Source organism: Cherax quadricarinatus, chromosome 28 (genome assembly GCF_038502225.1).
Source record: "Cherax quadricarinatus isolate ZL_2023a chromosome 28, ASM3850222v1, whole genome shotgun sequence".
Lineage (NCBI taxonomy): Eukaryota > Metazoa > Arthropoda > Malacostraca > Decapoda > Parastacidae > Cherax > Cherax quadricarinatus.
Genome location: NC_091319.1, coordinates 8,975,702 through 9,000,088, shown reverse-complemented (window position 1 = coordinate 9,000,088; position 24,387 = coordinate 8,975,702). Strand labels below are relative to the sequence as shown.

Here is a 24,387-nt window from a genome sequence, read left to right as displayed (position 1 = left end):
CCCTTCTTACCTCTCTCTCCTTCCTCCTCCCCTTACCCTAAACCGTCTCCCCCCTTACCCACCACACCCTCCCTGCATCCTCCCTTCCCTAACAGCCCCTCCATCACCTCTCTACAACCACTACCCCTCAATCCTTCCCCTCGCATCACTTCTGCTTTCATCCAATAATATAGTTGCAATTAGGCTGGAAGTTGGAGTCGTGTCAACAGGAGGTTTTCTAAAGGCTTCAGTAGGCGCCACTTGGCATTACACAAAGCTTCCCAAGTTACTAATTATTGGAAACTATTTCCACCACACTGATGAAGGTTGAAATTAATGTTCTGTTTGTGTTACTATTTTGTCAGAGACGTGTGTCGATAGACACATGGACTGACCTGTTACGTATGTGTGTGTACGTGTTCATACATATGCGTACGAGTGCTTGGACGTATAGGTATATGTGTACGTGTATGTGTGGGCGTGTACATGAGAATGTACTCACCCCTCCCCTGAAGAAATGCACACCAGCATCTTACTGTAACTCTCGTCAACTTATTTTGTTTTGTTTTATCAGAACCTCAGAAACTCAGCTGTGGAAATAATTCTGCGACCCATTGATTTCTTCCCCGCCATATCCCTGTTTCACGTAATTTGGGCCGTACATCAATACGGAATCAGGGAAGTGAAGGGGACAAGGGGAGGGGGATCTGGGGAATGGCTCAAACACTGAGGGGGGGGAGAAATCTAGTAGATGGAATGAGGATTGGCCAGTGGGTATGGGAGGGCTGGGAGGAAATGAAGTAACAGCGAAGTTGGGAGTTGGACGATGGTGGGGAAGTTGGGGAAATCTTGGCGGGGAAGGCTCGTTGATTAGGGACTGAAGAAACTCTTGGTGGGCGGAACGTATTAAGGAATGTCTTCATACCCGCATTACCTGTCTTTTTTTTTTTTCATAATCGTAGATTAGGAGCGAAACTCTAGTAGACAACGGAACTTTTATCATTATGTATAGATGTTTCTCTCTGCTTATTGACGCAATAAATCTCTTTTTAGAGCAAAATGTCTGCCAGTAAAGGTTCGCTCTGGACAGTGTCTTTTTTAAACTATCTTAAGAGCTATGACTATTTTTTTCGATATTTCGCTTTATTTGATTGAGAGAGAGAGAGAGAGAGAGAGAGAGAGAGAGAGAGAGAGAGAGGAGAAAGAATATATTTTGATCATTATGATACAGCACAAACCAGGCATGAAAAATATTTTTGAAAAAGTATTGGCAATATAAATCACAAGACTCTTGCGAAAATTTGGATGACAAAGATGATAAATTAGAAGTCTGGAATAACCAGTTGTTAGAGAGAGAGAGGGAGAGGGAGAGAGACCTTTCGAATGGGCTAATGTAACAGCCGAACAGCTCTTAGCTTGTAAATAAAGCTAGTAACTTTAACCTAACCTTGTAAAACCCCGTGTAAAAAAGAAAAGGGCAAGAGACAAACTGAGAGCTTTCGAATGAGCTGGTGTAGGTAACAGCTCTTAGCTTGTAAATAAAGTTAGGAACCTTAACCTAACTCTGTAAAACCCTGTGTAAAAAAAGGAAGAGAGAGAGAGAGAAAGCTGCCTCAGGTGTTACCTTGGTCCTTGAAATAAAAATCCACACGTATGAAGGTTTTTACAAATGCAGTCTAATGCCCAGATAAAATCTCTCTCTCAGGATAGACTAAGCTCTATTCCTCTTACCTCAAGGAGAGTTAAGATTAGTGTTAGGTGGGAGGCTACATTATTCTAACTGACCTTAAGTGTACTTTAGCTACGTTCTTTATGAGTATAGAGTGCCTGTGTAGGTGGTAATGGTGTAAACTGAGGCTAGTTCTCCAGGTGTGGAGTAAAGTAGGTGGGTTCTCCAGGTGTGGAGTAAAGTAGGTGGGTTCTCCAGGTGTGGAGTAAAGTAGGTGGGGTCTCCAGGTGTGGAGCCAAGCTAGATAGGTTTGTAAGTGTATAGTGAGATAGTTAGTTTCTTTACGTGTGGATGGAGGATAATTAGGTTATACAGGTGTGGAACGAGGCTAATTAAGTTCCAAAGGTGTGGAGTGAGGCTAGTTATGTTCAGCAGGTGTGGAATGAGGCTACTTAGGCTCCACAGGTGTGGAGTGGAAAATTACATAGGAACGTGGAGGTGAAGGTCGACAGTGTTGTGAGAAAGGTGACAGTCAGTGGACCCAAGCACTAACTACCTTGGTAATTACCAGAGGTTGTAATGACCACAGGAGTTTTTCTCGACACTAATGGTCATTACACACTACAAGCAACTGCCCAATTATGAACCAAGAAGAAAAAGTCTTGTATCCCACGACAAAACTATGTAATAATAATAATAATGATATAATTATTCTCTCTCTCTCTCTCTCTCTCTCTCTCTCTCTCTCTCTCTCTCTCTCTCTCTCTCTCTCTCTCTCTCTCTCTCTCTCTCTCTCTCTCTCTCTCTCTCTCTCCCCTCCCTCCCTCCCTCCCTCCCTCGCCTCTTTCTTCCCCATCTACTTCACGTCACACACACACACGGTCAATGGCTCTCTCAAGATGGTCATAACTTTAATGTCCCCATTATCTTTGGCAAAAGTGTGTGTGTGTGTGTGTGTGTGTGTGTGTGTGTGTGTGTGTGTGTGTGTGGGCGGGTGTGGGTGGGTGGGTGGGGCTGGGGGAGCGATGCTCCACATCCATACTGTATTATCGATCCCTCGCTTCTCCTGGCTCCTCCAGTCATAATAAAAGAGAAGACTGGAAGAAAAGAATAACTGGAAACTGAAACATGTGGATCAAGAGGACGAGAAGGTATCAGATCTGAATTTGAATTAGTTGTTGGGTACAGGTCAGGGTTAAATCTAATTCTGAATTAGATTTCTGGAAGTGGAAGGACTAAACCTCAAGTTGAATTCACATCGAGAATGTAAACTAATTGATAAGAAGTAGTAATAGTACAAGTAGTAGTAGTAGTACAAGTAGTAGTAGTACAAGTAGTAATAGTAGTAGTAATAGTAGTTGTAATAGAAGTAGTAGTAGAAGAAATAGTATTAGTAATAGAAGTAACAATAGAAGTAATAGTAGTAGTAGTAATAATAATAACAGTAGAAATAGTATTATTAGCAATAGAAGAATTATAATTGTTTAATTTGTGGGGGGGAGCGCTAAACCCGTAAGGGTTAAATAACACCTGGGAGACAGGAGGAATTAGATTTAATTCAAAGAAAGAGAAGTTAGCTTTAATTTGATGAAGAGACCTTCAGCATCGACGGAGAATAAAGTGGAGGAAGAACTTGGAAGAGAGAGGAGGTGGAGGAGAAAAGGGATGAAAGAAAGTAGACGGGGGGGGGGGGAAGCTGGAGAAAAGAGGGAAAAGAAGAGGGATAAAGAGTTAGCTATGGTTTTTCAAATTTCACGTAAGAGCTGGGGAGGGTAGATAGGTACTTCCGGTGTGGAGTGAGACTAGTTAGGTTCTGGTGTGGAGCGAAGCTAGATAGGTTCTTTGGACGACAAAGGCATTATTGTATGTACATAGGTGCTGCGAGCACTCGGAGCACTGTACACAGCAGTAAGACACATGTGCAACATTTGAACAATAAAGATATCCAGGTGTTGCACATGTGTCTTACTCATCAGATTGTCGGTATTTTATATAATTTTTAACACAGTTACAGTCTTCCCGAGGACGCAGTGACTGACTAGGATTGCATGCAACATCTGGTTATGATAACTAAGTTAAATAATTGTACGCTGAGGGAGGGAGAGCAGTGTGGAAAGTACGACCATTAGTAGGCGGTTCGATCCCCGGTACGGGTAGAAACATTTGGGCGTGTTTCCTTAAGACACCTGCTGTCCCTGTTCACCTGGGTGTTAGTCGACTAGTGTGGGTCGCATCCTGGGGACAAAATTAACCTAATTTGCTCTAAATGTTCTGCAAAACAAAGGGCTTTCTATATAGTATGTCATTGATGTCAGATGTGGTCTGTATAAGTTGTATCATGCACCTATAAAAATGAAAATTATTATTATTATTATTATTATTATTATTATTATTATTATTATGACACGAAACTCAAGGGGATGAGATGCAGTACACAGAAATTACTACTTATGAACACAAGAGGCTTGGCAGACGATGCTGGATACCTACATTGAAAAACAGAGTAGCGATGAGTATACTGAGAGGGAAGTCAACACGTGTTAAGGGACCAAGACTCTTCAACGCCCTGCCTTCATGCATAAGGGGGATCACCATCAAAATCCTGGCTTTCCTCCCGAGGGAACTCAACATATTCCTTTCCATGTTGAAAGCTCAAATACAATACTAAAAATGGGAAAATAAAAAAAAAGATAAATACAAGAAAAAGGGCAGGAGGAGATAAATCATAAAGAGAGAGAGAGAGTGGGAGAAGCCAGTCCCCAACCTACACTCTTCTCCTTATTTACCACCACAATCCATCCTGCTCCTTATCTTTCCTCACTCCTGGCAGGTAACTCCAGAGATACACAGAATAGCACTGAAATCTCGCTGGGTCGGTACTAGAGGCCGTCTCAGACATTTGTGCTTCACGGACAACCTACTGTAGTAAGTCTTGGATAAATTGTTGGTAACATAAGAATCAGAAAAGTTTATAAGATAAATAAAATGGTATTCACTATTTCATGTTGTGTCTGTTTCTTGAGAGATAAGTATAGCATCTGTACCTTGAGAGATAAGTGTAGCATCTGTACCTTGAGAGATAAGTATAGCATCTGTACCTTGAGAGATAAGTGTAGCATCTGTACCTTGAGAGATAAGTATAGCATCTGTACCTTGAGAGATAAGTATAGCATCTGTACCTTGAGAGATAAGTATAGCATCTGTACCTTGAGAGATAAGTATAGCATCTGTACCTTGAGAGATAAGTGTAGCATCTGTACCTTGAGAGATAAGTATAGCATCTGTACCTTGAGAGATAAGTATAGCATCTGTACCTTGAGAGATAAGTATAGCATCTGTACCTTGAGAGATAAGTATAGCATCTGTACCTTGAGAGATAAGTGTAGCATCTGTACCTTGAGAGATAAGTATAGCATCTGTACCTTGAGAGATAAGTGTAGCATCTGTACCTTGAGAGATAAGTGTAGCATCTGTACCTTGAGAGATAAGTGTAGCATCTGTACTTTGAGAGATAAGTGTAGCATCTGTACCTTGAGAGTCAAGTGTAGCATCTGTACCTTGAGAGACAAGTGTAGCATCTGTACCTTGAGAGATAAGTGTAGCATCTGTACCTTGAGAGATAAGTGTAGCATCTGTACCTTGAGAGATAAGTATAGCATCTGTACGTTGAGAGATAAGTGTAGCATCTGTACCTTGAGAGATAAGTGTAGCATCTGTACCTTGAGAGATAAGTGTAGCATCTGTACCTTGAGAGATAAGTGTAGCATCTGTACCTTGAGAGATAAGTGTAGCATCTGTACCTTCAGAGATAAGTGTAGCATCTCTACCTTGAGAGATAAGTGTAGCATCTGTACCTTCAGAGATAAGTTAGCATCTGTATCTTGAGAGATAAGTGTAGCATCTGTACCTTAAGAGATACGTATAGCATCTGTACCTTGAGAGATACGTATAGCATCTGTACCTTGAGAGATACGTATAGCATCTGTACCTTGAGAGATAAGTTAGCATCTGTACCTTGAGAGATAAGTGTAGCATCTGTACCTTGAGAGATACGTATAGCATCTGTACCTTGAGAGATACGTATAGCATCTGTACCTTGAGAGATACGTATAGCATCTGTACCTTGAGAGATACGTATAGCATCTGTACCTTGAGAGATATGTATAGCATCTGTACCTTGAGAGATACGTATAGCATCTGTACCTTGAGAGATACGTATAGCATCTGTACCTTGAGAGATACGTATAGCATCTGTACCTTGAGAGATATGTATAGCATCTGTACCTTGAGAGATAAGTTAGCATCTGTACCTTGAGAGATAAGTTAGCATCTGTACCTTGAGAGATAAGTTAGCATCTGTACCTTGAGAGATAAGTATAGCATCTGTACCTTTATTCATCTCATCACCTGAGTCCTCATTATCAGTGTTGTGCTGGTGAGGCATCACAAAGGTTGTAGGAGGATCATGCACATAGCTTGATTGTTGCAGAATGATGCTAATCATCACTGGCAATCACAGGTGTTTGTGGTACTGATGCAGATTATTGTAAGTACAGCAGTGAAGGCTGTTTCGTGTTCTCGTGCCGGTATTTTACCTAACATATCTGGTATCCTTGTCATGGTAAGGATTTGCTGTTTACCAGTGAAACTGTAGTCTGGTTAACCTCCATATATATTATGCTTCTCACCAGAAGAAGTACACTGGTCCAGTGTTTTGTCACAAGTATTTTACTCTCTGTGTTCTGTGTTACTGTGTTCTTTATAACTGTGTTCACTGTTCTACATCACTGTTCTTCATTACTGTGTTCACTGTTCTTCATTACTGTGTTCTACATCACTGTTCTTCATTACTGTGTTCACTGTTCTTCATCACTGTGTTCTACATCACTGTTCTTCATTACTGTGTTCACTGTTCTTCATCACTGTGTTCTACATCACTGTGTTCTTCATTACTGTGTTCACTGTTCTTCATTACTGTGTTCTACATCACTGTATTCTTCATTACTGTGTTCACTGTTCTTCATCACTGTGTTCTACATCACTGTGTTCTTCATTACTGTGTTCATCACTCGGAGATCATGACTGCGTCACTAAGTAAAAAATAAACATTATATATGTCGTGCCGAATAGGTAAAACTTGCTATTTTAGCTTAAATAGCAACGCTTTTCTTGCCGAATAGGGCAAGCGAAAATTTTTGTAATCAATAATTTCGCAAAAATCATTCTGAGCGTAACGAAAAAAAATATATTTCATTGTGTTTGTTAATTATTAAATTATTGTGAACTGATCTAAAAATACATTTAGTTGAATTAGGCTAAATTAAATTGCACTTGTTATAATAAGGTTAGGTAAGTTTTCTAAGGTTCTTTTGGTACAAAATTTTTAATTTTAACATAAAAAAATATATATTCAAACGTATAAGAGAAAATTTTAGAAACAACTTAATTTTAAATGAGTTCTTGCTAATTGACCAGTTTTACCTATTCGGCACGACATATATATGTGTGTGTGTAATAAATATATTTGAGTGTAAAAACATGACCGAACTAAATGAAACTTTGCTTTTATTCCCCAAGAGTTTTTATGGTTTCTGATAAAAAAAAATTGTGTTTCCCAGAAAGTTTAGATATATTGGTGTTCCACTGTACCATCTAACAACTTGGTGTTCCACTGTACCATCTAACAACTTGGTGTTCCACTGTACCATCTAACAACTTGGTGTTCCACTGTACCATCTAACAACTTGGTGTTCCGCTGTACCATCTAACAACTTGGTGTTCCACTGTACCATCTAACAACTTGGTGTTCCACTGTACCATCTAACAACTTGGTGTTCCGCTGTACCATCTAACAACTTGGTGTTCCGCTGTACCATCTAACAACTTGGTGTTCCACTGTACCATCTAACAACTTGGTGTTCCACTGTACCATCTAACAACTTGGTGTTCCACTGTACCATCTAACAACTTGGTGTTCCACTGTACCATCTAACAACTTGGTGTTCCACTGTACCATCTAACAACTTGGTGTTCCACTGTACCATCTAACAACTTGGTGTTCCGCTGTACCATCTAACAACTTGGTGTTCCACTGTACCATCTAACAACTTGGTGTTCCACTGTACCATCTAACAACTTGGTGTTCCACTGTACCATCTAACAACTTGGTGTTCCACTGTACCATCTAACAACTTGGTGTTCCACTGTACCATCTAACAACTTGGTGTTCCACTGTACCATCTAACAACTTGGTGTTCCACTGTACCATCTAACAACTTGGTGTTCCACTGTACCATCTAACAACTTGGTGTTCCACTGTACCATCTAACAACTTGGTGTTCCACTGTACCATCTAACAACTTGGTGTTCCACTGTACCATCTAACAACTTGGTGTTCCACTGTACCATCTAACAACTTGGTGTTCCACTGTACCATCTAACAACTTGGTGTTCCACTGTACCATCTAACAACTTGGTGTTCCGCTGTACCATCTAACAACTTGGTGTTCCACTGTACCATCTAACAACTTGGTGTTCCACTGTACCATCTAACAACTTGGTGTTCCACTGTACCATCTAACAACTTGGTGTTCCACTGTACCATCTAACAACTTGGTGTTCCACTGTACCATCTAACAACTTGGTGTTCCACTGTACCATCTAACAACTTGGTGTTCCACTGTACCATCTAACAACTTGGTGTTCCACTGTTCCATCTAACAACTTGGTGTTCCACTGTACCATCTAACAACTTGGTGTTCCACTGTACCATCTAACAACTTGGTGTTCCACTGTACCATCTAACAACTTGGTGTTCCGCTGTACCATCTAACAACTTTGTGTTCCACTGTACCATCTAACAACTTGGTGTTCCGCTGTACCATCTAACAACTTGGTGTTCCACTGTACCATCTAACAACTTGGTGTTCCACTGTACCATCTAACAACTTGGTGTTCCACTGTACCATCTAACAACTTGGTGTTCCACTGTACCATCTAACAACTTGGTGTTCCACTGTACCATCTAACAACTTGGTGTTCCACTGTACCATCTAACAACTTGGTGTTCCACTGTACCATCTAACAACTTGGTGTTCCGCTGTACCATCTAACAACTTGGTGTTCCACTGTACCATCTAACAACTTGGTGTTCCACTGTACCATCTAACAACTTGGTGTTCCACTGTACCATCTAACAACTTGGTGTTCCACTGTACCATCTAACAACTTGGTGTTCCACTGTACCATCTAACAACTTGGTGTTCCACTGTACCATCTAACAACTTGGTGTTCCACTGTACCATCTAACAACTTGGTGTTCCACTGTACCATCTAACAACTTGGTGTTCCACTGTACCATCTAACAACTTGGTGTTCCACTGTACCATCTAACAACTTGGTGTTCCACTGTACCATCTAACAACTTGGTGTTCCACTGTACCATCTAACAACTTGGTGTTCCACTATACCGTCTAACTACTTGGTGTTCCAATATACCATCTAACACTTGGTGTTCCAATATACCATCAAACAACTTGGTGTTCCACTGTACCATCTAACAACTTGGTGTTCCACTATACCATCTAACTACTTGGTGTTCCAATATACCATCTCACAACTTGGTGTTCCACTGTCCTATCCACTGTGTCATCAGGCTGGCAGTTCAGTCACAAACATCACGTATCAGCAGAAAGTTGACAGTCACACTCATCACGATCACTGACTGGCTCAAGAAAAGAGTGGACCCGACCATCTAAAGATTTTTCCCCCAAGGGAAAAATCTCCAGACCGGCAGGGACAATGATGGGGAAATTATTAGACAAAATTCCCCACCAACCAACCGTAAAAGGAAAGGAAAAAACGAAGCTATGTATTTTAGTCTCCTCCTTCCTGTGGTTTATATTCATGATTTTTGTCAGTGTGAATACAATTTCGCCTTTTTTATATACAGTATTTTGGGCGAAAATAGAATATAAAAAAAGGAAGGGATGGAATTGGATTCTAGTTGGCAGTTGGGAAGGAGGAGACGTTTAGGGAGTCAGGGCTGGCCTGGCCGAGGGTTCAGGGAGTCAGGGCTGGCCTGGCCGAGGGTTCAGGGAGTCAGGGCTGGCCTGGCCGAGGGTTCAGGGAGTCAGGGCTGTCCTGGGCAAGGATTCAGGGAGTCAGGGCTGGCCTGGCCGAGGATTCATGGAGAAAGTACTAGAATGGCCTGGGCAATGTAATGGGGGGGGGAAATACGTTTAAAGGAAGAAAGTGCTGGCCTGGGCCAAGGTGGTGGGGAGAAAGTGCTGGCCTTGGCCAAGGTGGTGGGGAGAAAGTGCTGGCCTTGGCCAAGGTGGTGGGGAGAAAGTGCTGGCCTTGGCCAAGGTAGTGGGGAGAAAGTGCTGGCCTGGGCCAAGGTGGTGGGGAGAAAAACGCTGGCCTTGGAGAGGGTAGTGGGGAGAAAGTGCTGGCCTGGGCCGTGGTGGTGGGGAGAAGTGCTGGCCTAGGCCGTGGTGGTGGGGAGAAAGTGCTGGCCTGCGCCGTGGTGGTGGGGAGAAAGTGCTGGCCTGGGCTGTGGTGGTGGGGAGAAAGTGCTGGCCTGGGCCGTGGTGGTGGGGAGAAAGTGCTGGCCTGGGCTAGGTTGGTGGGGAGAAAGTTCTGGCCTGGGCCGTGGTGGTGGGGAGAAAGTGCTGGCCTGGGCCGTGGTGGTGGGGAGAAAGTGCTGGCCTGGGCTAGGTTGGTGGGGAGAAAGTTCTGGCCTGGGCCGTGGTGGTGGGGAGAAAGTTCTGGCCGTGGCCGTGGTGGTGGGGAGAAAGTGCTGGCCTGGGCCGTGGTGGTGGGGAGAAAGTGCTGGCCTGGGCTGTGGTGGTGGGGAGAAAGTGCTGGCCTGGGCCGTGGTGGTGGGGAGAAAGTGCTGGCCTGGGCTGTGGTGGTGGGGAGAAAGTTCTGGCCGTGGCCGTGGTGGTGGGGAGAAAGTGCTGGCCTGGGCCGTGGTGGTGGGGAGAAAGTGCTGGCCTGGGCTGTGGTGGTGGGGAGAAAGTGCTGGCCTGGGCCGTGGTGGTGGGGAGAAAGTGCTGGCCTGGGCTAGGTTGGTGGGGAGAAAGTTCTGGCCTGGGCCGTGGTGGTGGGGAGAAAGTTCTGGCCGTGGCCGTGGTGGTGGGGAGAAAGTGCTGGCCTGGGCCGTGGTGGTGGGGAGAAAGTGCTGGCCTGGGCCGTGGTGGTGGGGAGAAAGTTCTGGCCGTGGCCGTGGTGGTGAGGAGAAAGTGCTGGCCTGGGCCGTGGTGGTGGGGAGAAAGTGCTGGCCTGGGCCGTGGTGGTGGGGAGAAAGTGCTGGCCTGGGCCGTGGTGGTGGGGAGAAAGTGCTGGCCTGGGCCGTGGTGGTGGGGAGAAAGTGCTGGCCTGGGCCGTGGTGGTGGGGAGAAAGTGCTGGCCTGGGCCGTGGTGGTGGGGAGAAAGTGCTGGCCTGGGCCGTGGTGGTGGGGAGAAAGTGCTGGCCTGGGCCGTGGTGGTGGGGAGAAAGTGCTGGCCTGGGCCGTGGTGGTGGGGAGAAAGTTCTGGCCTGGGCCGTGGTGGTGGGGAGAAAGTGCTGGCCTGGGCTAGGTTGGTGGGGAGAAAGTGCTGGCCTGGGCCGTGGTGGTGGGGAGAAAGGGAATTATCTCACGATAAGAAAACGAGTAATGTAATTTTCCACCATCTCTCGTTTATTTGTACACTGCCAGGAGGCTCCCTCTGTCTCCTAGGCTCCTGGGCTTGTTGACCTCTCTGAGCTCCCTCTGTCTCCTAGGCTCCTGGGCTTGTTGACCTCTCTGAGCTCCCTCTGTCTCCTAGGCTCCTGGGCTTGTTGACATCTCTGAGCTCCCTCTGTCTCCTAGGCTCCTGGGCTTGTTGACCTCTCTGAGCTCCCTCTGTCTCCTAGGCTCCTGGGCTTGTTGACCTCTCTGAGCTCCCTCTGTCTCCTAGGCTTGTTGACCTCTCTGAGCTCCCTCTGTCTCCTAGGCTCCTGGGCTTGTTGACCTCTCTGAGCTCCCTCTGTCTCCTAGGCTTGTTGACCTCTCTGAGCTCCCTCTGTCTCCTAGGCTCCTGGGCTTGTTGACCTCTCTGAGCTCCCTCTGTCTCCTAGGCTCCTGGGCTTGTTGACCTCTCTGAGCTCCCTCTGTCTCCTAGGCTCCTGGGCTTGTTGACCTCTCTGAGCTCCCTCTGTCTCCTAGTCTCCTGGGCTTGTTGACCTCTCTGAGCTCCCTCTGTCTCCTAGGCTCCTGGGCTTGTTGACCTCTCTGAGCTCCCTCTGTCTCCTAGGCTCCTGGGCTTGTTGACCTCTCTGAGCTCCCTCTGTCTCCTAGGCTCCTGGGCTTGTTGACCTCTCTGAGCTCCCTCTGTCTCCTAGGCTCCTGGGCTTGTTGACCTCTCTGAGCTCCCTCTGTCTCCTAGGCTCCTGGGCTTGTTGACCTCTCTGAGCTCCCTCTATCTCCTAGGCTCCTGGGCTTGTTGACCTCTCTGAGCTCCCTAGGCTCCCTGGCCATCCTTATCTCCCTGGATTCCCTGAACTCCGTGTGCTCTTTAGGCTCCTTGGCCACCCTGAGCTCCCTGGACTCTTGAGGCTTCATGAGCTAACTCTTAGATTTATCTGTTTGCTGAGGTATACAGAGTAAAGGGCCTTCCCTTCCCTACCCTCCCATCCTCTCCCTCCCTCCCTCTCCCTCCAAACCTCCTTACCTCCCTCCCTACCTCCTTCCCTCCCTCCCTCCCTCTCCCTCCAAACCTCCTTACCTCCCTCCCTACCTCCTTCCCTCCCTCCCTCCCTCCCTCTCTCCCTCCCTCTCCCTTCCTCTCCCTTCCTCTCCCTCTCCCTCTCCCCTCTCCCTTCCTCTCCCTTCCTCTCCCTTCCTCTCCCTCCCTCTCCCTCCCTCTCCCTCCCTCTCTCTCCCTCTATCTCCCTCTCTCTCCCTCTCCCTCCCACTCCCTCCCTCTCCCTCTCTCTCTCTCTCTCTCTCTCTCTCTCTCTCTCTCTCTCTCTCTCTCTCTCTCTCTCTATCTATCTATCTATCTCTCTCTCTCTCTCTCTCTCTCTCTCTCTCTCTCTCTCTCTCTCTCTCTCTCTCTCTCTCTCCTTTCAGTGGTAGTGCCTTGCTGGTGGTGAAGGGATCTCCATCTATGGAACAGGAGCTACCTTCCCATCCCTCAGATCTAGCCTGATTACCTACCAATCTTAGAGGCACCTTACGACCCTACTGGTTTAGCGCTCTCCCTTGATTGTTATGATGGAAGGAAAGCGGATAGAAAGTGGGGAAAGGAAACAAAGGGGACGAGAGGGGAAGAAGGAAAAGGGGATGAGAGTATAAGGAGGAGAGGAGAGAGGATGAAGGAAGAGAGTAGTACAGAGAGAAGAAGAAATATGGGAAAGGAAGATTAGGGAAGAGAGGAGGAGAAGGAAAGGGAGAAATGTAAGGTATATGTAAAATTTTTTGTGACAATTATAATGTCTCAGGCAACCAAAACATCTTCACGTGAGGAGTGTGGACAATATTTACACTAGACAGTTACTCAGCATGAGCCGTAGTTGTTTATATTTCCTTTAAACTGGCCTTATTTTTCTCTGTGCAATACTGTGTAACTGAAGATCGTCCTTCATGACCAACCCCCCATCCTCCACCTTACATCTCTTCTCCCCCCCCCCCCCGCACGTTCCTTCGTCAGGAGTCTGTCACGAGCCAGGTTGGTTTAATGCTTCGTGTCCACCAGCTCGTCCTTGAAGCTGATCTTTCAGGTACCCGGCTGGGTACAGGGGGTAGATGCTCACCTACGTTTTTAGTCTTATCTTCCTTTGGAGCTTACCTTGTAAACGATAAACACTAAAGCAAGCCCTGCAAGTACGTTTATATTACTACTGCCCTACGGTACGTTGCCACTGGCAGCAATGGACCAAACACTGACCTACGGTACATTGCCACTGGCAGCAGTGGACCAAACACTGACCTACGGTACATTGCCAGTAACATAAATGGAGCAATCATGCACTCCATTTTATGTTACCATCGACAGCAAGAGACCAAGAGTACTTCCCTACGGTCCGCTTCGTAAAGGAAAATCGCTACGGCGTGTGAGGTAAATGAGAAAGGAGAGAGATGAGAAACGGAGAGACAGGGACAAGTAAAAGGATGGGGAAGGGAGAGGGGAAGTATAGTAAAATAGGAGGTGGGTAGAAAATGGGAGGGGGTAGAATAGAGCAAGAAATAGGAGGCTGAGTTGGGAGAGAAGAGGAAGGAAGAAACGAGAGTGGATGGAGATATGGTGGTGGGGGGGAAGGAGGGAGAATCATGGAGTGGATAATATTAAGAGAAGGATGGGGAGGAGGCGAGTAGAAAAGTGTGTTTTAAATAACATCATTACGTATAAATGCCCCTTTTACCCAACACCTGAATACTTCAGCAGGTTGGTGATTATGACACATCTGGAACAGTCGGGTATCTTTATTATTGAGACGTTTCATATACACAGTAGGCTTCTTCAGTCAGATACAGAGGCAGCAGGTGTAGTGAAATGAAGATGATGTAATCAGTCCATTAACCTTGGAGATATGTGGTAGTCAGAACGTGAAGAGTTCAGCTCCATGGAGCTGAGCTCTTCTTCTATTTCGCCTACTGTGTAGGCGAAACGTTTCAACAATATAGATACCAGACTGTTTCACTTGTCTTCCTCATTAACTGGTCGGTATTTTATATCATTTTCAACTTCCAACAAGTACTGGAGGATTGTTACACAGGCTATGACTCCATCAGGCACTGGAGTTTCTTACATATTTTTTTTTCCCCTGGATGCGAACCACAACAGACGGCTAACTCACAGGTACCTACTGTTACTGCTTGGTGGGCAGGGGTGTAAAGAATATTGCCCATACGCTTTTTCCATGGCAGGGAATCGAATTTAAGACCTCCAGTGAGGTTCCAGATTCGCGCACCCCATGTGGGAGATGAGTATGGGGAGCACATGGGGTGGGGTAAAGATGGGGTTTTTCAGAAAGGTTTCTCGAGTGAATGCTTTTGTACTACGGTTTCCCATTCATTATACAAAGAGTTTTGGGCTGTATTGAAGAGGGAGCGGAAACTCTGTTTAATAGAAGTGAAAACCCTTGTAACAGAGGCGGAAACCCTGTACAGTACAGGCGGAAACCCAGTATAATAGAGGGTGAGCCTGAGGGAGGTGGTTGTGTGGGTGCAGAGAGGGAGGGAGAACAGGAAGGAAAAATGGTGTGGATGGTAAAGTTCTAAAAGATAGATAGGAAAAAATGTGACGTGTCTTGTTTAATGTTTATATGAAGCTTTTAGTAAGATTTCTCTCTCTCTCTCTCTCTCTCTCTCTCTCTCTCTCTCTCTCTCTCTCTCTCTCTCTCTCTCTCTCTCATTTTTTTACAGAGAACTTTCATATGATTTTTTGATTTTCTTTTTTATTGAAGTTGTTTATTTTCTTGCTCTTCTTCGTCTCCACTGGAACTCTTTAAAATTTAGAAACTCGTATTATTTAGGGACTGGTAATTCAAAATCTCTTTAATATATAGAAGACTCATGATGTTAAAAAAAATATTCACAATTTGGTAATAATTAGAAAACTAGTCATGTTTAGAAAATATAAAATGCATATTTGAAGAACTCTTAATATTTAGAGTAAAACCTTTAACAAGAGCATCTTAATGTTTGGAAGAAATCGTAATTTTTGTCCTGGAGAAAATAAACTGTTTTAGTGGAGAGCTTTTGTTTCTCCGTAATGTTGTTGGTTCATTAAGTATTTTATTGTGTTGTCGGTCCGCCTGTGTGTGTGTGTGTGTGTGTGTGTGTGTGTGTGTGTGTGTGTGTGTGTGTGTGTGTGTGTGTATTTGCTTGTGTCTGTCTGTGTGTTAACCAAATTATTAATGCTGGGGTCGAGTCACGGTTCCGGGCCACACAACATACATTTGGTGTCGATGTTTCTTGGTCTCTTCTGTTTTATACTACCGGTTCTTGAAACTATGTATAGAAGCTTTAAAAGCTTATTCTAACTTCTCCCATATGTGCCTCGCATGTCAAGCTGGCTGTCTATATTCGAGCTGTTGAATATTCTTAGTATCTGGAATTTCGTGATCGTGTCTTCCCCGCTCCTTCTTTCCTCCATGGTTGTTAGGTAAAATTTATTTAGTTTCTCCTCGTAGCATAGTTCACTCTGCTCTAGGACTAGCACAGTTTGCCTTGTTTATATACCCAAACTCCATCTCCTATCCCGTTCTCCCACCATCCTTTCCTCCCACAATCCCTCCCACCATCCCTCCCTCCCCACCATCCCTCCCTCCCACAATCCCTTCCTCCTGCCATTCAGAACCTTCTTCATCTCTTCCTTAATTTCACTCTCTCTACCCCTCCTTGCACTCTCCTTTCTTCCTCCTTGTCTACCCCTCTCTCCCTCCTGTTGCTGCGGAAGGAATAACCCGAGCGTGGAAATTTGCATTCAGATAGGACAACAAGAGATTAGAGAGTCTTCGAGGTAACTCTCTGTGACATTCGATCCCATTTCTCTGAGTAGTTACTGAAGACTAAGACTACACTTCTGCTGCTCCATCTTGCCTCTTCTCCCATTCCTATCTTCCCTTACCAATTATCCCTTCATATTCTCCCCATTCCCATCCTCCCTTATCACTCCTGCCTTCCTTATCTCCCCATTCCCATCCTCCCTTTTTATTCGTGCCTTCCCCCTCTTCAAATTCCGATCTTCCCGTTCCACTTCTGGTTTCCTTCTCTCCCCATTCCCACCATTCCTTGTAACTCCTCCCTTCTTCTTTCCATTCTTATCTTTCCTTTTCACACCTTCCTACCTCTTCTTTCCATTCCCATCTTCCATTTCCATGTTTCCTCTCCTCTTCTTCCCCTTCCCGTCTTTTTTCGTATTCTTCTCCTACCCTCTTTGTTTCTACTCTCCCCTCCCTTACTCCCTCCTTCTCTTGTCTTCCTCTCTTTCATCTCCTTGTCATCTGTTCCATTTACGCCTTCTTAAATGTGATGATTTTGACAGTGAGTAAAGAACTAAAAATCCTTGAAATGGAAACAGATGAGGGCAAAGAGGCAGATCAGTGAGGGGAAATCAACGAAGTGTATGTGTAGGAGGAGGTGAAGGGAGGATTTCCTTGAGAAGGAAGTGGATAAAGAAAGAGAATATGGAGGAAAGAAAAGGGAGGGGATGATTATAGAATAAGGGGGAGAGAGAATGATTGTGGAATAAGGAGGAAAGGGGGAGAATGTAGAATAAGGGAGATAATGATTGTAGAATAAAGGGGGGGAGAATGATTTTATAATAAAGGGAGTGAGGATAATTGTTGAATAAGGGGAGAATCGAAAGGAATTACTCGGAAAAAATATATTTTAAAGGAAGCAGAAAATGTTATAATGGAAATGAGGAAGACAGGAATAGGTGAGAGGCTGAGGGAATGATAGAGGTATTGTGAGAAATAGGGAAGAAACTGTGGGAAGACGGTAATAATGGATATAGATAAAATACCGAGGAGAAATGGGGAATGTATTAAGAGAAGTAGGTAAGACACTGAGGAAGGGGAGAATGAGGGAAAGATATGGAAATATATAAGATACTGAGGGGGAAATGGGTAATATATTGAAGGAAATAGAGATGACAGGAGAGTTGGGAAAATGTTAAGGGAAATAGGTAAGACACTGAGAGTAATAGTTAAGACACTGAGAGTAATAGTTAAGACATTGAGAGTAATAGTTAAGACACTGAGAGTAATAGTTAAGACACTGAGAGTAATAGTTAAGACACTGAGAGTAATAGTTAAGACACTGAGAGTAATAGTTAAGACATTGAGAGTAATAGTTAAGACACTGAGAGTAATAGTTAAGACACTGAGAGTAATAGTTAAGACACTGAGAGTAATAGTTAAGACACTGAGAGTAATAGTTAAGACATTGAGAGTAATAGTTAAGACACTGAGAGTAATAGTTAAGACACTGAGAGTAATAGTTAAGACACTGAGAGTAATAGTTTACACACTGAGAGTAATAGTTTACACACTGAGAGTAATAGTTTACACACTGAGAGTAATAGTTAAGACACTGAGAGTAATAGTTTACACACTGAGAGTAATAGGTTAGACACAGCGTAATAGGTAATATATACTTTGTTGAGTGAAAGAGAGAGAGAGAGAGAGAGAGAGAGAGAATACCCAGTTGTACTCCCCTATATATGTGAGAGAGAGCTAGGAGGAGTGTGATAGACGTGGAGGGAGGAGCAGATAGGAGAGACTGAGAAAAGAAGAAGAAGAAACAAAATTTCTGGCAGGACATGTGATAGAGGCGCAACAATTAACAGATTAAAGAAGGAAAGTCTTTTCATAACTGAGATGGTGGCATTCACGTCCAGTGGAGCAGAAAGGTGGGAGGGACGAGCTGGAGGGAGGAAGTAGATGGAGGGAGGGAGTAGATGAAGAGAGGGAGGGAGAGAGTAGATGAAGAGAGGGAGGGAGAGAGTAGATGAAGAGAGGGAGGGAGAGAGTAGATGGTGAGAGGGATGGAGTAGAGGGAGAGAGAGAGTAGATAGAGGACATGAGAAACGTGATGGGTGAGGACGGGAGGCAGAAAGGATGGGAGGGAGGATGGAGAAACTGGACCAAAAAAGAGGAAAGGAGTGGGAAAGAGAGAGAGAGAGAGAGAGAGAGAGAGAGAGCTGTGTGGTAGCACTGGACATTGCTGGCGCTTTCGACCAGGTGTGGCACCAGGGCCTCTTAGCAAAACTTCAAGCACTGGGAATTGCAGGCTCTACGCTATGTCTCCTCAGTGATTACCTTCATGGTAAATCTCTAAGTGTAGTTCTCAGTGGAACGGAATCAGCAAGACATCCTATTGGGGCAAGTGTTCCACAAGGAAGCGTGCTGGGACCATTGTTATGGAATGTCTACTTCAACGACCTTCTTCATCTCATCCCAGAATCACATGCATATGCAGACGACTGTACACTGACATTCACTTATCCAAGAGAAGAAATGCCAGCTGCTCTAAGCTACATCAATCACCAGCTAAGAGCTATATCAGCTTGGAGAAATAGATGGCAAGTAACATTTGCACCTGAGAAAACGCAACTGATGATGGTCTCTAGGCACCATGATGGTAATGCTGGTGCAGTAGTAAGGATGAATGGGAGGGTGTTGGCACCTGGAGAAGAAGTTAATATCCTTGGGGTGAAATTTGACTCCAAACTAACCATGAAGAACCATGTAAATCTTGCAAACAAGGCAGCCAGGAAGCTTACAGCACTTCGCCGTATCTCGCATCTGCTTGACAGTAGGGGTTGCAAGATTCTGTACGAGGCACAAGTACGCTCACACTTTGAGTATGCTCCACTTTCTTGGTTTGCCTGCCCCCCCCCCTCTCATCTGCGACTGCTTGACAGAGTAGAGAACAGAGCTAGACGTCTCATCTCTCGCCTGGATCCATCCTGGATAGATCTGTCATTTCAGCAGAGCCTTCAACATAGGAGGGATGTGGGTGGCCTTACTGTTATGTACAAGGCCAATTTTGTCAAAGTACCACACTTGGATCCACTTCGAGGACAGCGTGAAACAAGCTTTTATGCCACAAGACGGGCAGAAAGCAGCAACTTCACTCTGGCTGTACCCTTCTCCAGAACATCACTCCATCTGAGATCATATATACCCAGGATGACTCGAGTATGGAACACATTCGTACAGCATAATGATGTCAACGAGATAAAGTCAGTTGATCAAATGAAAATGCTGGCCCACAGATGGCTCCAACTTCATCCTGTTCCCTACTTGTATGTCTCATAACAATAAAAATGTTTTCAAATGAGCTGATGTAGGTAACAGCTCTTAGCTTGCCAATAAAGTTAGGAATCCTTAACCTGTAAATAGTTTGTCAATAAAGCTAGGGATCCTTAACCTTGTCAAACCCTGTGTAAGAAAAAAAAAAAAGAGAGAGAGAGAGAGAGAGACAGAGAGAGAGAAAACTGAATTGAGAGAAGGTGAGGGAGCTATAGAGAGGAAAATACAATGAGAGGAGACAGGTTAGAAGGATAAGGAAGAGAAACAAAAGAGAGAAGATGAGGAATAGGAAGAGGGACATGTGGGTAGAAATCCATTTTCGGGAGAAGTGATGAATAGAGAAGGGTAACTAGAGGATATGAAAATGGTGTGATACAAAGTTGAGATAAAGAGAAAATGAGCCAGAAAGGATGACAGGTAGAAAGCATAAAGATGGGAGAGGAGAGAGAGAGAGAAGCCTGTGAAAGAAGCCAATAAGCACTTAGCATATAAGAATGTATCTCTTTCATGTACGTATATACGTATGTGTATATGTATATTAAATGTACACACGTGTATAAACTGTTTTTAGTGAAGGTTAAACTGACCTTTATAATTCCTTATTACAGAGTCCATCAACGCTGAACCAGTTCGTGCGCTCTGTGACCATTTGGACCTGAAGCTGCCAGGGGCTCTGCTCTTCAAGAAGGGAGAAGTGATTAAGGTTAGTGGTCGTTAGTAATTAAGGTTAGTGTTTGTCCAGGAGGGAGGGAAGAGAGAGGGTGATGACCGAGCTCCTTCCTGCTCCCCATACCTGGAAAATAAAGTAAATCTGAGAGATTATGATTTGAGAAGTTATCGTCGACATCTCGGTCCCTCGCGGAGGTAAACACCACCAGTATATCCTTGGGCTGCTAGATATCCTGACTGTTAACCTGACTGATCAGGATATCAGCAAGTAGTCCACCACAGAGAAACTTGTTCGGCTCCCTCTGGCTGGTTCAGTAATACGATTTATTTCCTTAATAAATTAGATTTTGCATGAAAAAATGCAATTTCGTGGCCCTGTTTGTGGAAGATTCTTACTTCGAATCTTTTTTTTTTTTTTTTTTTTTTTTTTTTTTTTTTAGGTGATGGGCGTTAGTAGTCCTGATTCTCCTATCAGCAGATGTTGCTCTTGTTGCACCCCTCAAGGAAGGTTCCTTGATGCTGTTGACGGGCTCTTGATCTAGGGAATTGGATCTATGCTCCATTTCCCTGAATTGAGCCTGAATGCCTTCCAGGACTCCCTCCTCCAGGCGCGGTATAAAGCCCTATGGGTTTAGCGCTTCTCCATAATAATAATGATGCTTTTGTAGCTGTTGTGAGTCTCGTACCAGCAGTTGTTGCTCTTCTTGCAGCTGTTGAGTCTCGGACCAGTAATTGTTGCTTTTGTACCAGCGCTTTTTGTACCAACACTTTTAAGCTCGTACCAGAAGTTGTTGGTTTCGTTTAAGCAGGCTTTTTTTTTTTATCCTGTTCCACCATTTATTTTTATCCCGTTCCAGAAGTTGATCTCATTGCAGCAGTTCTTGGTTCGATCTTGTTCCAGCATTCCGAGTCTTTCAGTAGCTCTGAGTCTCAGCATATAACACGATCTCTGGGACCAGAGACCCGGCCATCCATCAGATAACAATACTCCCTTCATCGTTTATTAACAGGCCATGTCCTTTCCTGGGTTCACGAATATCAGTTTAATTCTCGAAGCTCTGCCTCTAGACGGCAACATGCCACAGTTATCTGCTAGTGGTTCTGGAGACTATCTTCTCCAGCCCTCAGCCTCAGATCAGGCCTCCAAAGTCGGAGAGGAAATATTACAGAGTTAAGAACTATTAGGAATGTAAGAAGTTGTGTGTAATATTTACTTTTCACCTTATGTGTTCTTGTGACAAAGAAAGAGATAAGTAGTCTTGCTAAAGTATAAAAAATATATATAAATTTTCAGTTCCGCACTCATTTGACAGGATGACAGTACCTAGGCCTGGTCATGGACCGAGCCGCGGGGGCGTTGACCCCTGGAACACCCTCCAGGTATACCTACCTGGATGGGCGTTGTCCACCATCCTACTACCAGTGTGTCTTAACACTGTAGCACCTGCTCAGCTTCTGTGCCCTTTCTTGTAGTAACAGAATTTGCAACCGTAGTTCATTCACTTCGTCCACCTTGGTGCTGCTGCAGCATATTTGAAAAAAAGTGAATTTCCTGGATGACTTTGAACACCTCTCTGCCAATTTCCCAATTGGAAGTGTGAGATCAAAAGGCTTTCCTAAACTTCCAGATTCGAAGAATTTTCAACGCTTTCATCTTTTCTTGTCTGCCAATTCAATTACAGTATTACACCTGGTATCTGAATGAGGTCCAAACAAGACAGTACACACGTCAACTCCCAGAGTCCTACAAGCAATTAAGGAGATGTCAACTAGCCTTTCAGTAGGACAGCTAATAGTGTGAGATACAGACGCGATGGTCAAGAGGCACAAATTAAATCATATTAAATACTTTTTTGACGACGTTTTGCTCTCATGTTGGGCATCAAGTCACGATAGGTCATCTGTTTGTGACTTTAGAAAATGCAGTGTGTGTGTAAATATCTTCAGTAAAGGATTTCATGTAACTACATATATCTCTCTTCACGAAGTTGTTTTAATGCCCCATCAAAGGAATATTTTCTCTTGATATCAGTCCTCTGGCTCTGGCTCAGGGTCTTGCTCTGGCTCTGGCTAGAATACAAGATCAACACACGTGTAGCGTCAGTATGTATACTCTAAACATTTACTTGAGTCTTTAATTTAGTATACCTGATATTAGTGTACACTTGAATTACAACCTTGATGAACAACGTGTAGTCGATACTTTTTGAACCTAATTATACAGTGCAGGTATTTATAAATAGCGAAGTTCATGCCTCTATACTCTAGTGATTAAAGCATCATTGATGTTAAGTATCTAGGTGTACTAGGACTCTATTGATCATTGCAACTGATGTACCTTCAACGTAACTAGCACTACAGTGCAACTTATTTGAGGGTTATAGATTAGTTGTTACTGTATTTATTGCTATTTGTGCAGGATTCTTCATGAATTTTAATATATGAGCGGAAGCTAGCTTTAGAGATGGACCACAAATTGTCACTGGACCACAGAATGATGTGGGACAACTCAGACATCTGACTGACTGAACGTAATAGTGTTTTTTAAGTCCCTGAATTTAGTAGTCAGATTCAGTATTTTGAGTGGTGGCTCTTGGACTAAAGCAACAAGCACCGGATAATTGGTTTTCGCGCTCGCGCGCGCACGCTCGTCTTCTCGTCTAGTTGTACTGGCCTGGGTGTGAGTAAGGGGGTATCGAGCCTCGGCACCTGTCCCCGTGTTTCGACTACTCTCGACCGCCCCCCCCCTCCCACACACACACACTCAGGGAGAGTGACCTAGTAGCGATCAGTGAAGAGGCGGGGCCAGGAGCTCGGACTCGACCCCCGCAACCTCAACTAGGTGAGTACACACACTTCCTGGCCTCTTGGTGTATTATCACAAAGTTTTAAAACGATGTGCTGAAGCTTCTTCCGTCATTTCACCGTCTAAATCTATCCACTTTCTAACTAACCTCGGACTGATAATCTTTCTGATTTCCCTGTGCACTTTTGTTCTTTTTGTCATATCTGCTTTTGATTCTACGTATTGTTTTGGCTTTTACTTCGTCCCTTCCATATGCATTTCACTTGATCACTGTCCTCACACTGAACGAATTCTTTCTCATATCTCTTTGACTGAATTTAAAAAAAAAATCAAATTTTGACTCCTCTCTGTTTCCCCTTTCATCTCGAATAGTATATCTCTTATCGACTTTATCTCTGTCTCTCTTACAAGCTTGGTTCATGTCTCCTCTGGTTCTTCGATCTCCTACTAATGGGAAATAGTGTTCTGCGTAGCATAGCCTTACAGCACACCTTGTTTTTTCTTGATAAGATACGGGTTTCAAGCTGGTGCTGCAGACTCTAGTGTCTAACTTAGGTATGCAGTATACAGTGATCTGAATGCCTCCATATACATATTTTTAATGGGTATGTATGATTTTTCTTTACTCCCGTATACTTCTTATTATCTGTTACTTTCATTAAATGTTTTATCAAGCATTTGGCATGTTTTCCCACTTTAATCACTAATTATATGTATTTGTGTATATATATATATATATATATATATATATATATATATATATATATATATATATATATATATATATATATATATATATTTGTGTTTGTGTGTGTGTGTCTTTGTGTGTATATGTGTGTGTACTCACCTATTTGTGGTTGCAGGGGTCGATTCATAGCTCCTGGCCCCTTCTCTTCACTGATTGTTACTAGGTCCTCTCTCTCCCTGCTCCATAAGCTTTATCAAACCTCGTCTTAAAACTGTATGGTTCCCTCCGCTACGTCACTTTCTAGGCTATTCCACTTCCTGACAACTCTATGACTGAAGAAATACTTCCTAACATCCCTATGACTCGTAGGAGTCTTCAGCTTCCATTTGTGACCCCTTGTTGCTGTGTCCCATCTCTGGAACATCCTGTCTCTGTCTACCTTGTCAATTCCTCGCAGTATTTTATATGTTGTTATCATGTCTCCTCTGACCCTGTCCTCCAGTATCGCCAGGCCAATTTCCCTTAACCTTTCTTCGCAGGACAATACCCTTATCTCTGGAACTAGTCTTGTTGCAAACCTTTGCACTTTCTCTAATTTCTTGAAGTGCTTTACTAGGTGTGGATTCCAAACTGGTGCTGCATACTCCAATATGGACCTGACGTGTATGGTGTACAGAGTCTTGAACGATTCCTAACTGAGGTATCGGAACGTCCGTATGCTGCAGCAGTTATCTGACTGATGTGCGCCTCAGGAGATGTGCTCGGTATTATACTCACCCCAAGAT

At 44.1% G+C, this 24,387-nt stretch overlaps 1 protein-coding gene across 2 annotated transcripts in view; it reads left to right on the top strand.

Moving 5' to 3' along the window:
* LOC128693269 (caskin-2) overlaps positions 1-24,387 on the top strand; it is a 1,211,837-nt gene that overhangs the window by 518,244 nt on the left and 669,206 nt on the right. For both annotated transcript variants that reach the window (XM_070089381.1, XM_070089382.1), the window contains one exon: positions 20,048-20,142. In XM_070089381.1, coding sequence (XP_069945482.1) covers positions 20,048-20,142 — 95 coding nt within the window. The remainder of the gene's footprint in view (positions 1-20,047; positions 20,143-24,387) is intronic.